Source organism: Stegodyphus dumicola, chromosome 1, assembly GCF_044657685.1.
Source record: "Stegodyphus dumicola isolate Sdum_Otavi_A_Nest chromosome 1, ASM4465768v1".
In the NCBI taxonomy this organism is placed as follows: domain Eukaryota; kingdom Metazoa; phylum Arthropoda; class Arachnida; order Araneae; family Eresidae; genus Stegodyphus; species Stegodyphus dumicola.
Genome location: NC_140768.1, coordinates 23,839,173 through 23,855,169, shown reverse-complemented (window position 1 = coordinate 23,855,169; position 15,997 = coordinate 23,839,173). Strand labels below are relative to the sequence as shown.

The following is a 15,997-nucleotide window of genomic DNA, read 5'->3' as shown; positions in this document are numbered from 1 at the left end:
TATAGAATTTTTTTTTTTTTTTTTCATATCAATTTTAGGTGAACAGAGCATATTTCATTGATTACTTTTAAAAATAAGATCCCTGAAAATAACGCAACTATATTTTTAGCGAAAATATTCATTCTGCAGTTTAAAGAAAAAAAAGGGGGTCAAGACGTATCCAACCCATTTGAACGGAGTGTTCTCTGATCGTAGTTGATTTAAAATAACATTTGCCCAAATTGTAATCTTTCACGTAAAATTACTTTCGATTTATTTTCTTTTTAATTAAATAAATTTGTTTCCCCCGCCTTGAACTATGTATAATAATGCATACAGAATTTAGCGGAAAAAAATTTAAAAACATATAATAATTGTTTATAATAACATAATTACTACAATTAATTAAATAATTATAAAAATCATTTATTATAATGTAATTATTATAATTAAGTATTAAAAATTCTTTTTGCTATGTATATTACTGTACATATATTTCAATTCAAATATGAAGAAGATATATAATAATTATTAATTATTACATTAATATAATAATAATTCTTGTTATCAAAAGGTTTTTATAATCAATTACAATGGTTATTCTGTTAGAATTCATTGTGATAAAAATTATAGAATAAAATATAATAATTAAATAATTATGATAACAATTATCATACAATAATAGTTTTATTTCTTACCCTTTACCATAAAAATTATGCATGTATAGCAAAATTAAGCGTTGAAAATACTCATATTTTTAACAGTGTATAAATAAATATATAAACGCACAAATTAAACAGAATGTAATCAATCAATTAATTACAAATTATGATCAGCATATTATGTTACATTACTTAAAAATTCATTTACTGTCATTTTAAATCTGTATTGCTTACTGCCATTTTAAATCTGTACTGTTTGAAAGCAGTGAAAATAAGCAGAGAACAAATAAGAATGGAAAAAATCCCTACTACAGGATTCATACTCCATCCACTCTATTTGATTAATAAATGGGTTCGAATGGAGCATGCGTGTTTGTGCTCATGGTCGTTACCAGCGCGGTTGAACTATATAAAACTAGCCTTTATAATTCTTATATAAAGAAGACTATTATACATTCCCCTTTTCCTAAAATGCTTTCAGAAATTCTTGTCTTCTGAATGCTGAAAGCAGCAATAATTAGACTAAGTTAATCGAAAGGAAATAATATAATTTCCACAGCACAAATTTTAACTCTGTGGCGGCTAACACTGAATAATCTTTAAAAATCCTAAGAACCAGAGCTAGCAATTGCTTTAGTAGAATAAAATAATGATAAAAGGAAATGAAATATTATAACATTTTTTTCTGAAATAATTAATGTATCGTCTGTGTTACTGCACTATGCCTCATTTAAAAGAAAAGGTAGCCTCTTGGAATGAAGAGAATAAGTTTAAAACTACTTGTTCCGAATGCTCATGCTGATATCTCACTTTCGCGTCACATATCATCATTTATAGGACCTTGCATTTTTTTAAATGGCCAGGAGCTTTATTAAATAGCCATTGGCCTTGCGCCACTACAAGAGCCGGAAGTGGTGGCCATTTCATTATGGAAGCACCTAATAGGCAGCTACCGCTGCCCCCTATGAAGAGGTGGACATTTAAAAAAAAAAACCATGCCTTTTCCAGGATTCGAGCCTGGGCCCGGGCCCCTCCCTAGGGTAGTCAGGTTCACTAACCACTATACCACCTGGGCGACATCTGAAGGAAGCTATATGCTTTTATTTTCTGTTACTTATCATAAAAATGGGCATTTTTGTCATAAATGCTGCGCTGTAATAGCGACGATACATTGCTTGACTCAGTACAACGAAAAATTAATGATTATCTCAAAATTTTATAAATTTTACATTTAAAGATCAATGCAAAAGCCGTATTTCCACCTGTGTTAGAAAAACTGGCTGATAAAAGTAATATTTCTTGAATTAAATTTTTTACCATATCCTATTTAGGCTGCAGATATCAGCGTTACCTGCAGGTATAGGAATCATGAGCAGCAGACATAGACCTGCAAGTACATTTGAGGAAAGTAGAGCTATTCGATGTCCAATGGCTTTACTGATGTACAGGAAAATGATCGTCGCTGGAAGTTCCACTGCTCCAGAAATGAAGAACGTGATGTACGGGTCACCTCCCAAGTCATTTGTATTCCAAGAAAGAGCATAGTAAATGTAAGATATAATGAACCTACAAATAAGAAGTAAAGCAAAAGACAACCAAATTAGCACACCTATGTAAAGATAAACTGTTTATAAGTAGTATATGGTTAATTAAACGTGAAATGAGATATCATGGTAGTTGCTGTTACTAATATGAAACAAAATGTTTTCTTACAAAGATTTAGAAACTCATTAATATATTACTGCTGCCCTATTTAACGATTAAAGATTGCTATAAAAATTCAGCGAGTGAATCTGTACTAAAATGCACATCCGAATGTAAAGCGCAGGATAAAAATTATCCAGTATCGCTGGCGGCAACAATGGGGATACTCACATGTCAACAAATATGCCCCAAAGCTATTTTTCTGCTCAAACAATATGAGAATTAGATGTGGAGTGAAAAGTTTGTGTTGTGTCAAAAAAATATTACACTCTATAACAAAAAAATCTACGCGCCAAGTAGGAGTTGTCCGGTAGAAACAAAAATTGGTGGATAGAAAGATTATGCACGGAATAGATAATTATTAAAATTTCAGAACAATTGAATGATTTAGAGGTACAAAGTTGCAAAGTAACGAGCTCAATAAGGTATTGACCTACCTCTAGCCTGGATGCAAGCTGCCACACGGTGTGTCATAGACTGATAAAGCTCCCGGATGATCACCTGCGTTATTTCTTGTCAAATTTGCTTCACTTGTCGGGCTAGGTCATCAACATTCCCCGGTAGATGCAATCGTCTTCCCATCATATCCCAGACATTCTTGCTGCAAGAGAGATCTGGCTGGCCAAGGAAGTGTTTAACAAGCTGTAAGGCAGTTCATAGTAACACGTGTCGTATGTGGTCTTGCATTATCTTGCTAAAAAATAAGGCCAGGGTACTGCAAAGGAACGGTAGCAAAACAGGTCACAGAATGTGGTCGGCATACCGCTGTGCTGTAAGTGTGCCCCTAATGCCGGTCAAAGGGGTCCGGCTATCAAGAGAAATGATACCCTAGGACATAACTTGTGGTTGATACCCAGGCCATAAGTCTTTGGCCTGTGTGCCATGCAGTAGTGAAGGCAGGATTGGCACGCTGCTGTGAGCGTCTCCAGACACGTCTTCGATGGTCATCACGACACGGTTGAAAGCGAAATTCGTCGCTAAAGACAGTACGCCCCCAGTCAGCATCATTCCAACCTCACAGATCCAAGAACTACTGTAAAATGGCTCTGCAGTGTGCATCCGTGAGTGGCAGGTGGCGTAGCGGTCGGTACGAGAGTAGATTTCGCTCTATGAGCCATCTGTTAATGGTCATGGAGGACAATCGCGTGCGGGTCGCACTGAGCTGATCTGTGACAGCTGATCTGACAATCACTCTGTCCTCCTGATCTGTTGTGGCCCTAGGTCGACCGCTACCATCATGACGCTGAAATCTGCTATTGTCCACCCATTCTTGCTAGCATCTTCTAATCGCCGCATCACTTCGACTCATATGACGAGCGATTCACCGATTTTCCCAGCCTGCCTCTTTCAATCCAATAATATGACCCATTTAAAACTTATTACAATTGCTCATAATGAGCTTGAATCTTGCGGCGAAGCATTTTTTCAGTCGTTGAAAGGTATCCTAAATCGCAATGCAACAGAAACTTTTAACAACAGTTCAAGAATAGCTCCTTATATACATCTGCTGGATGCGCACTCCGATGCGCTGGAGATCGCACTATTTATTCATTGGACACCAAATTTTAATCATTTGCATATTTGGTCAAAACATTTATGCATACGAAATTTCAAAGCAATCGCATGATTACCTCTTGGTATACCGATTTGTTTGTTATAAAGACTAAATATGGTATAAAGACACCTGCTTGTCACTAACAGTTAGACATTTTTAACAACTAATGGTTAGGTTATGTGATTATGAGAAAACAGACCAGGGCTATTTGCTTAAGGAAAAGAATGACATCTTAGGAGGACTTTTTAAGAAAAACTGGCTCATATTCACACTTCACACGGAAAAACTACAAAAAACAACCCGTTCGCCCATGATCAAACCTGATCGAATTCACAGTAGTAAGTGTCCTCATCCAACCGGCCATTGGTGGGACTTTGAGCATTAATGCCAAACAAGACCATAAAAGTGATATTTCCAATATGCCATATTGAATATAAAGCACAATGGTATACTGTGCTCTTAATCTGATAAATCTGATGAATCAAGATTTATCCTAGAGTTAGATAATAAATATCCTGAGATTTTAGATAAGTAATCGGTCCAGTAACACAGAAAACAAGTTACACTTACTTTGCAATAACGCACTAGTTTGCAGGTGATCAAAGGGGAGGATATTATGATGTCGGAAAGTTATCGAGTTCAAGTGCTTGAAAGCTTCGAAGGCTTTAAATTTCAACACTAGTTTCAGATTTTTGTTTAAATGAATAACTCTTATCCAAATTCAATAGATCTGACAGAATGAACTACGACAGCAAAGATATTGATTATGCACAACAGACATCAAGCTCATAGGAACAAAGTCCTGTTGAAAATCTTTGGGATGCCTTTGGATGATCTGGCTCTGCTCTTCCAACCCTCTATTATGAGACTTGCAAAATACACGTCTGCTGTTATTGCTCAATGCTGAGGTAGAATGAAGGTATGATATTTCAAAACCATACGAAATCAACAATTGTCTACAGTTAAGAAGCGTGTAAATGGATACAACACAGAAATATACGTATGTATCTCGCATAACTCAAAAGCGAGTAGCCTCAGAACGTTGAAATTTTGTATGCAGGACTGCTATAACATGTAGATGTGCACCTCGTATTTTGATTGCAATTGGCTGCACCAAAGAATATATATATTAAAAGGCATATATGCCTTTTAAAACAGCGCGGTATGTGACGATCTGCTCCTTTATGAGTTCGAATAACAAACATAAATACAGATATCCAAAAGTACTATGTAAAGAGTTGAAAATCTCTTGTTAACTTATAATATAATAAACCTAACCCTCTTTACTCAAATAAGTTTTTTAAATTAAAATATTACGCACAAATATTGGATAAGACCGCTCAACATTTGTGGCACCTAGTTAGTTCACTTTCGAATCCTGGCAAACGAATTAGCTTCATCAGTGACTCTCCTATATGTAGTATAAATATACGAGGAGTTTTCCTCAAGATCAGCGTCCGTCTAACATTGAAGACGTTTGCTTAATTTTAAATTCAAATTGCTATTCTTATTTTCTGTCTATCACTTTACATATATTTAAGGAAAATTCCGAAGAATAAAACGTCATATATAAATTTATCGTTATAAAAAGAAAAGACTATAGCTTGACTTTTAAAATTTTTTAGAAATATCAGTTACTTTTAACCCCTTCGAGCCGGGTAGCGAAAACGCGCGCTTATCGCGGAGGCCGGCAGTGTCTTCCGCGAGCGTCTCTCCAGGGCCGGGGGCTTTTTTGCTACTAAGCCTAAATCCATGAAATTTCCGAAGTATCAACGCATTGTTTAATAATGCTCTATAGAGTATTTAAACGGCTTATGCTTTATAGATATTTATATATATATACTTTAATTACTTTATTTCTTGTTTAAATGCATATTTTACACATTTTATTTTAATTACTCACCACCTCACTTTTAACATTATAATCTGAAAACTAAATGTATTACTTAAAATTCTCTTTTCGTATGAAAAATTTTAAAACAGGGATCTACACACAGTCCTACGTTACATTCCTTGAACTCGTAATAACTCATTTGCCGTTTTGGAGGATTTTTCCGGGAATGTGAACAAACGAAGCATCGTTGTCTCATTTTCTTATCAGTCTCTTCTGAACAAAGTTTTGGAAAATGTCTTTCAGTTAATCTTTCAGAATCAATATCAGAATATCAGAATCAATATCTGAAATATTTTGCATCATTTCTGCTATTTCATGCTCCGTTAAACATTTTCGACGCTTCGACATTGCAACGGTAAAAACAGAAAGAATTCACGTCTAACAAGATCTAATTATTTTCTAAAAACTGAACTGTAAACGGAAATACTCAACGCTTTAGCGCATATAAAACTTCTACTTACAATAAACAACTACCACGTGCGAATAAAGTGCGATTTAAAGAGACGTCATAAATCACGCCATTCGGAAACATTTAGTTCCCCGTTTGTTTATATAATCAAAAACACGTGTATGTGAGTCATGCTTCTCTCATTACAAGTAGAAGGTCTAATGCACATGTATCTGAAACCATATGGACATACAGTGCCATCTTGTGGTAGAAATTATAGTTTGAAAAACGTTCCAAGGTACTGGCACAAATACGTGACAGTCGGTAGAGAATGCAACATTGCTCTGGCACGCCTGCGTGTCGGTCGGTAGATAAGTGTGTTCGTTGCTGGCACGTATACGTGACAGTCGGCGCGAAGGGGTTAAAATAGCTTGAAATCATATTAAAAGAACAGAAATGGAGCACGTAATATGAAAGAGCCCATACTGCGTCAACATGTCACTGGATTGTCTTCCCCCAATATAATTTCTTGCGCGCTAGTTAACTTGTTAGTGCTTTCTTTGGCTAGATTTCATCAATAGTATACAGTGATTTTAAGACTTGATTACAGATTTAGATATTGCTTAGAAGATAATATTACCAGAAACAAAATGAAATACTTTAAGGAGAAGATCATTGTAAAGTTATTTAATTTTCGAAACTGACTCACCAACAAAAGTAAATGTTGAATGTCGTTCTTCTCAGAGCCGAAGTCTTCAGCAGATCAAAAACATTTTCATTACCTTTCTCTTCTAACTTCAGCAGAACCAGACGGAACGGAAAGCAAAGAAGAAAAGAACATCCATATTTAAGAAACAATTTTTAAGAAATATCACGCATATGAAAGATTAAATGGAATGTAATTTGAATATCCTTAAGCGAAATAAGTGACACCACAGTGTAGTGTTCAAATTTTGAGCCTCGGGAATTTGAAAATACTTAACTTTTATACATAATGAAATACATTTTAAGAAAATAACTAGTAATAAACAGGTAATAAGTGAAATTCGTTTATATTTCATACGTTGTTATAAAAGTAGCCAGAAAGTAATCTTGTATAATATTTTAATAATTTTATAGTTTGGTTTGATTTATTTGATTATGGCAAGGCACTCGAGGGCTATCTGCCTAAGAGAAGGGATGCCTTCGTGAAGGGCTCTCTAAAAGAATCTTCCTCATATACACGTTACACATGGAAAGAAAACCACGAAAATGCCCACGTAGCCAAGCGAGTTTGTGGGATTTGAACCTCGGATCGAACTACCAGTATTCAGCGACTTTACCGCTCGGCGGCTGGTGAGCTTAAGATTTTATTATAAGAAACCAAGATTGGGTACACTAAGCATCAAACAGAAAAACTACTTAACATCATTACTTTAGGCATCTACATTTTAATGTAAAAGAAATTGTGTAAAGAAAATATTTTTTTTCACATTTAATTGGAATATTATTTAAAAATATTGATTTAGGTGATGTTTAATTTCTGATTATTATGTGCAGGAGAAATATGCTATTAGAAATGCCACCTTATTTTCACATCGATTTGATCAATTTTAACCGATATAAGATGTATTTTAATCTGTGTTAAATTCTAAATATATAATAAAAAATTTTAAAGTACTGTTAACAATTTTATATGCATTTTATTAGATAATCTTATCCATGTGTCTATGCCCTCTGCGTAAATTAAGGCTAATTTTCATTCATCATCCTACATTGAAATCAACAGACGATTATCTAAATGCTAATTAATGAAAAAATTATTCTAAAATGCATCAGACGCCCCCATTCCAAATATGCATCTAATAAATAATTTTTGTAGAAATGTACAGGCAAAAGAAATCTTATTAGTACCTAATGAACTCCTTTTCTTTTTCCATAAACTTAGAAGTAGTTTACATGCATTTCAAGTTTTATGGCATCACTGACCACAACAGCTTCAAAATTCAAACCAGCTCTTTCTAAAATTATAGAGACATTAGGTATTTTTGGAAGCAGGCAGGATGAAAAATTAGCAACGCCTTCGCAGGGAATCGAACCGCGGATCTCTCCTCAATCACGCGCTGAGCGTGCAGACCACTACACCACGAAGGTTCGCTAAGAATGCGGGAGATTATATCTTATAAGATAACTTATGTAACCCTTTTCTTCAAAAATATTATTTATTGCACAGTAGTTAAAGAGCTTACGAGATATTGAGGGCTCTACTCTTATATGCGCCCTAAGATCACCAAATGTGGCGATATGTGTTCTGCGCTAGTTTTTGGTGTGATTCCGCGTTTTTGGCGACATTTCAGGCTTAAACTTTGAAATGTAGACAAAACGTTTAGATAGTAATATGGCTGGAGTTTCTTCCCAAAAATTTTTGGCGAGAAATTTGGCGACCTGAGGGCGCATATGAGAGTAGTTCCATATTGAGTTATTGCCTACCTTCATCTGGCGAGTTAAAAATTGTTCTAAAGCTGCTTTCGTCTTCTTCATGTCCTTCTTGTTCCTCCTGGCCGCTTCAAGTAATATTTCCTCTGCCTTATGAAACTTCCCATGCGTCAAAAGCCAACGCGGGGTTTCGGGAATAACCCTTTAAGAAAGTTAATAATCGCAGTTATTCTAGATTTAGATTTTTTCAACTCAAAACAAGAAAGGAACAGACCACGAAACATCAAACTGAAAGGTAGTAGCAGTAATCTATTACATAAGTATGATTTCGATTCTGTATGCACATATAAATTACACAACAAAAATTTTCTTTTTCAGGAACATTTTTTATAATACTTTCATTACTTCTGAACACTTAGATTAGAAGCTCTGAAATACGCAAATCAGAAAATCTGGATTACAGTTCATCTCATTTCGATACGCAATATGAACGCAAGTCTGTTTTCATTCCTATTGAAAAAAAAAAAAAAAAAAAAGACGCCTGATACATACATACATACATATCTATATCTATATATATATATATATAAGGTAAAAAGGAAATTCTTTATGCTATTGCTTTAAAGCAAATGTGATACTGTGGTTCCCGTGAATAATTTTTTAACACTAAGTTAGAATAAATTGCAATTACAAAAAATTTAAATACAAGAAAAATGAAATTATAACAAGAAAACTGACAAATAAAAAGTAAATGTAAAACTCAAATCTAATTTGAATGTTAAAAAATGTTGATTAAAGTTTAAACAATCCTAAAACATTTTAACATAAATACAAAAGTTATAAAAGACACAAGCAAAATTACGAAGAATCGGTAAATGGTAAATTAGCCCAATTCGAATCTCACTACGGACTCTTTAAGGGAAATGCACAATGAGGTTCGAATCCAGCTAATTCCATAATTTTGCAGCTCAATGCGCAAAGTTCTTGACCGCACAGGTCTTTTTTAGTTTGTTCTCCTTTCTTAAATTATCTATATATATATATATATATATATATGGATGTAAAAAATAAATGCTTTTTTTCGTTAGTACTTAATAACCTTTTATTTCCTCGCAGGGATTCTGCTAGAACTACTGTTGAAATTACCACCTAGCGCTCATACTAGTCCCGTAGAGAAACTTATACATGTGTGAACACGAAAGATTTTAACATTAAGTCACGGTGACAAAGTGTACCTTTAGTATTACAAAATTTAAAAATGTAGTGTAGATAGAGTGGTTAGGTGTTTTTGAAACAGGAGACATGAAAAATGAAATGAGCAATGCCCTCGCCGTTACTCAAACCTGGACCTGTAGAATACCTGCCGAGTGCGCTACCTTTATGCCACGAAGGCATCCTGACGAATTATTGTTCATCACCTTTTAGTTCGGACGCCACTGTAGAATCAATAGGTTTTATTTTTCAAGTAGGAGACGTGAAAAATGAGGAATACCCTTGCTGGGACTCGAACCTGGACCTGTCTCGAATACGCGCCGAGTATACTATCGTTACACCACGAAGGCATGCTGAAAGGAGAGAGAAAATACTTTATACATACTTGCCAACCTATGACACTCAAAAATCAGGAGACTTTTTTAAGAAATCGGGAGATTTTTCACAACGTTAAAAAGACTTTTTAAATGATGAAAATATAGTTTTTAATAATGAATTAACTTTAAAGAGTAACTAATTCTTAAATGCAAGCAACACAAAAATACCTTACACATAAAAAACATTTTTATTACTTGCATCGATTAAGAAAAAAGAAAACCACTTTAATTAATTTTCGTACAAATATTAGAAACAGTGGCAGATTTTGCTTTCTTTAAGAAAGAAACTTCATAATTTTGTTCGTAATAATTGCTTGTAGGCCTGCTTTCGCTAATAAAAGCTTTTCTAATGCGTCATCACTAATATTAGATCTAAATTTAGTCCTCGTTTTCGCAACATTACTGAAAATTTTCTCACACTCTGCATTATTATGGGGAACTGTCAAGATGGCCAACATAATTCTAGACAGCTCACTATATTTTAAAATTCCATCAGCAGACATTCTGCATTAGCAACGTTTTGGTCCTCTGTTTCCGAAGAAAAATTTTATTTTTCGTTTTTTTCAACACAACTCATGTTGTCCTTGTGTTTTTGTGTACGCACATGTTTGAGAACATCCGCCCTTCCACCATGCGAAATCGAAAAATCGCAACGACAGGCGGTACACATCACAAATTTATTACATTTCCTTGAGGAAATAATGGAAAGAAAGTCAATTGTGTACGATTTTTGAAACGTACACGAGTATTTCACCTTTCTGGCAGACATAACAAAAGATGATAATTTCTAAAACTATTTCCCCAAGGCACGTATACTCAAACAACTCAGGACAAAATGACCGAAATAACTAAAGAACATCCAAATAACAGCTTGCTTTGTCCTCATTGGCTAATTAATATATGCCAGATGACACGTAGTGGAGCACGATGCCCCCATTGGAGAACTGGAGAACGACGTTTCTGGATACGTATATGCTCTGCTCTCACTTACAAAGCAGAAGTTATCTAATTCGCAAGGTTTTGTTTTAGATATAACCTAGAGAAAATTCAATTACTTTCAGACTGCCAAAATCACTTTTTTTTTTTTTTTGTTTTTTTTGTTTTTGTTTATATAACAAAGTATTAAGCCAACTTCCATAAAAATCGTGAGAAATTTTAAGAATAAGAAAAAGTCGGGAGAAATATATTGTAAATCGGGTTGGCGGGAGAGCGGTCGAAAATCGGGAGTCTCCCGCCTAAATCGGGAGAGTTGGCAACTCTGCTTTATAGCAGTAATTTGATCTCTTTTTATACAAATACTGATAATGTTATGAAACAATTATTTTTAATTGTATGAATTAAAATTCATTAAAAAAATATTGTTACGAAATGTAAAGGCGCGGTGAGATGGCTTCCCCGCAAAGCAGTTTTAGGGTTGCCATAAAAAAGCAAGGAAGGCAGGGTTGCCACATTTGATGAGAAATCGCCCATTTGGCGACAAAATTGGCGTTGTACCATAGACGGTTGGAGAACCTTCCGGAACGAATTCTTACCGGTTTAGCCCACAATGTTCCCGAACACAAGCCGAAAGCTATATAAACCCTGTTGGTCCGCAGTCAGTCAGTAGTATCGAAAGTGTGCGTCACTCATCGAGTGAGTGTGTCTCGCCTAGCGAGTCAATCCCTGCGGAGGCGATCGCGTTGACAGCCGGCCAGCGAGTGCTGAGTGGGTCGTCGAGTGCACCGAAAGAGTCTCGTAGAGTATCGCGGTTAGTGCATCGTCGAGAGAACGTGTTGAGCTCCGGAAACGACTGAACCAAAGAGTCAGGAGCTGTGCTCTGTGTGTCGTCGAGTGCATCGCGAGTTGTAGCGTGGAGAGTCTCGAGAATACAGGGAGTTCCGAGAACGACCAAGCAGAGTCGGGAACTGTACTCCGGAAAGCAGAGTCGGGTGCTTTGCAGGAAGCTGTCTCCACCGTGATAGCGTGATAACCTGAAGGCTGTGTCGCTGATCGTGTCAGCGTTTTTATAGTAGTTCATCGACGACTGCAAAAGGTATTTTGGAGCTGTCCTGACAATACTGTCTAAATAAAGTGTGTTTCGATACTTCATCAAGTGTCGTCGTTATTCACTTCAAATCCACACGAACCCCGTAACAACTGGGGTCAGAAAAAAAGAAAAACGCAACAATATGTTAAGAAGCTAGGTACGCATAATATTCCATTTCCAATTCGCTATATGGAGTGAAAATAATGCTAAGGCATTAAAAGTTTAAGGATATATACTATTATGAGCTATAAAAAAAATCCTTGATAAAATTATAACTTTCCAACCCATTTACTTACTGTCTTTTAATTTAGTCATTTATGTAATCCATGTTTATTAGATATCGGAAAATGTACAATGCCGCTTTAATTATCTTTCAAGAAACTCTTGTGACTATCTTATTTAACTCACAATCAGAAAGCATTTTTGAAATCTAAAACTATAAGAATCTATAAAAGCACGATTAAAGCAAATAATTACTTTTCTCGTGTACTAACTATAAGGTTAACTTCTATGACACGTAAATAAGTCCCAAAGTGGCTATTTACTGTCTGAATTAATTTAGCTGTCTGAATTACAAAGAACTAAAATTGTGAACTTCTATCGGCATAAGAGTAATAGGTTAAAAATTAATAAAAATTCATTACTATTTTCGAATTGTAGTAATGCGGTGATAAAAGACATTTTTAATGTATTGGTCAGCAAGTTTGAATAGCTGTTAGAAATTAAGGTGTTCTTTATGTTACTTAAAGCAAACTGATCTTGAGTTTTATTTAGCATAAAACTTTTAAGACGTGTGTGTACTCATTACTACGGAGCACTCCTTTAAAGAACAATCTCATACATTCCAAATTACATATTTTTCGTCAATTTGAAGCTTCAAAAGAGCGTGATAATAAGCTCTATTTTGAAACACATAACACAAACTACCTCTTCGTTCTACACTAGAGCAATTGGGAACTTTAGAACGGAAATGTAGAAGTCACGAAGGCAAGTAAGCTATCGCTTAATAGAGGAATGTTGCAATATGAATACTTTGTTTCAGAGCTATCAAAATTTCGTAACAAGTTAAGACTGTTGATTTACGCAAATTACGCTAGTCTCATAATGTAAGAAAAAAGCAAGCTAAAAGAAGAAAGCCCAGTAGTTATTAAGCTACTTTTTGTAATTTCTCACTGCAAAAATAACGCATTTGTACAATTTTTTTTTTTTTTTTTTTTTTTTTTTTTTTTTACCTTAATGAAGACGTGAAATCATTTTGGAAACAACGATAAGAAATTTTGAGTCAAATCACTGCCTTTACCATCATTTAAATTAATGATTTACGTTCATCTGTTTGTTCTTTGAATCAAATTAGTATTCTTATGAGATGTTGTATTATATGTTTGTATACAGCTAGCTAGTCTCAGTGACGTACCTTACAGAAACTTAGCACAGGGAAGTGGTCAGATTATAAAGATGTGAATCATCATAGAATATCTCACCGTATATAATGTTAAATCATATATCTTAACTGCCAATATTCAACAAAATATATGGAGAGATTTGGATGTTCCAGTATTGGCACAGTGTTATTCATCCTTCGGTTGAGACATATTTAAAATTTTGACAGCTTTGGTTAATCTGCCCTTCACCTAATCTATTGTCATGTAATAGTTTAGCAGCCTCCTCTTAGATGTACAAGACTCATGCTCAAAGAACCATTCTTTCTTTTATCTGACATCAATGGTTATCGATTGAAAGTCTGAAGCAGTTGTGACAACAGGAGTGCTGGTGTTCGTTTTAAATCATACCAGGCCTTGACTCAACTCGGATTTTCGGTTTGGCATGCCGTTAGCATCAACAGCACAGAAATCTAAGTAATCAACGGATCCATTTTAGGATCCTGAGTTTCAAAAAATGGACACACATTAATGTTAATGACACACATTTTCATCGATGATGTACTGCACCCATCTTCTTATTGTATTTCATAAGAACTGGCTCATACATTCCAAATTAATAACTATACAAACGCAAATTTATAAACTATGTAATTTTTCATTACGGTTTTGCACAGTTACAGATGGCTAAATGAGAAGTCAGCGCCTGCAAAATGTCTGAATTCTTCCTTGATTAACTCATTCATTTGAGAAACGGCTGGCCATCTGTCAGTCAGCCTACAAAAGAAAACAAACTAATCACTATCACATATTATCCTCAGGGACAAACTCGAAGTCTTAATACCAAACCATGTTTTTGAATACATCGTCTAACAGATAATGTGATCAATTGAAACAGATCAACTTTATCTGCATAACTCCACTAAACTTAAAAGCTTAAAACTTAAAACCTTTCACTCAGAGCTGATTTGTATGTATAAATACAAATCAAGTTTCGAAACATTTCAGTCGATTTTAAGGATTCCTTCAAGATGGAGCATTTTCTGTATCAGAAAGTGTATACTGGCTTATGCTTAGATTATACTTACATAAATGTTACAGAAAAAAATTCGGTAACTTTCAGAAATAAGAAACAAAAATTAAAAATGAAATTGAGAATAATTTGTAAGGAATATATGCAAGATGAGATGGAATGATGATGGCAAATACTTCTTTCTTTGATTCAGTAACCATGTAAAAAATAAAATACATTTTAATAAAAATATATACAATGCAAAATTAATCTTAAATGATTACTTAAATTTTCATACCCTTTTTCAGAGCCTTACCAGAAGACACAGAGAAGTATCAACCATGGAACTGTGATGGCACATTGTAGCCAGAACCAACTAGGAATTAACCAAGCTATACCTGGTAGAAGCATGTACGAGAACACCCAGCCAAACTTAAATGTGAAGCAATAAGCGGACCTATATTCTGCACCCACTACTTCAGTAACTGAAAATGAATATTAAAAAACTCGTATTAAATTTTCAAAATTAACTGTAGTGTAATTGTTCAAAGTATAACTTGATAACAGGAAAGTGTTTCCCGCTACATTTATTTTTAATATTATTTTTTTAATTCTTTCGAATAATGTTCAAAATTAAGTGCACACACTTTCATAATTTCGTTTCACAGATGAGTCACATTTTTATACATTAGTTTTAAAACATGATTGTTTGTTATACGCTAGAATTTCTAATTCTTCGTCTGGCGTATTCATTTATGGCATTTCTTTTAAAAAGTAAAATCACTGAAGATCTTCAGGAAACCAATTACAAAATTTTTAAACCATGTTTTTGATTTTTTGATTTCATATATACAAATAAAATAATCTATAGATTTCCAAAAAACATTATGATCTCTGTTCCTCGAAATTCTATAACGTTCTCCTCGAAATACGTGCATAGCAACTTTCTTTGAAGTTCATTAAATTTAGGCTAACTTTCTTGAAATTAATCTTTTTAGTTGTAAGAAATTTTAAAACTTATTAGAGATTAAAATAAATTCCTGCGAAATAACTGATAGCACAAATGAATTTAAATTTTTAAAAAGAGTGAAATCTTTCAGATTTTATGTTACGTTCAAATCGGCGTTTTTTTTTTTTTTTTTTTTTTTTTTTTTTTTTTATTATTGTTATTATTTATTTACATACGCATATACGTTCCGAGAATATTTGGGCTGAAGCCACATTGTGCTAAAAATAATTTTAAAACAACATATCTTTAGAATTTCAAATAGACAGTCTCATGAGCTGGAGACAAAAATGTTTTATTTCTTACAATGTTGCCACTACTCGCTTTGAAATTGTTGACATTTAATAAAAAATTCGTAAAAGTTTTACAAAATATGAAATAGACAATA

At 34.2% G+C, this 15,997-nt stretch overlaps 1 protein-coding gene across 3 annotated transcripts in view; it reads right to left on the bottom strand.

Moving 5' to 3' along the window:
* The window catches only part of LOC118200693 (organic cation transporter protein-like), an 88,216-nt gene that overhangs the window by 12,539 nt on the left and 59,680 nt on the right, over positions 1–15,997 (bottom strand). For all 3 annotated transcript variants that reach the window (XM_085813738.1, XM_035372651.2, XM_035372652.2), the window contains exons 6-9: positions 14,920–15,088; positions 8,652–8,799; positions 6,892–6,977; positions 1,993–2,207 (exon numbers count right to left, since the gene is read on the bottom strand). In XM_085813738.1, the coding sequence (XP_085669864.1) occupies positions 1,993–2,207; positions 6,892–6,977; positions 8,652–8,799; positions 14,920–15,088 (618 nt within the window). The remainder of the gene's footprint in view (positions 1–1,992; positions 2,208–6,891; positions 6,978–8,651; positions 8,800–14,919; positions 15,089–15,997) is intronic.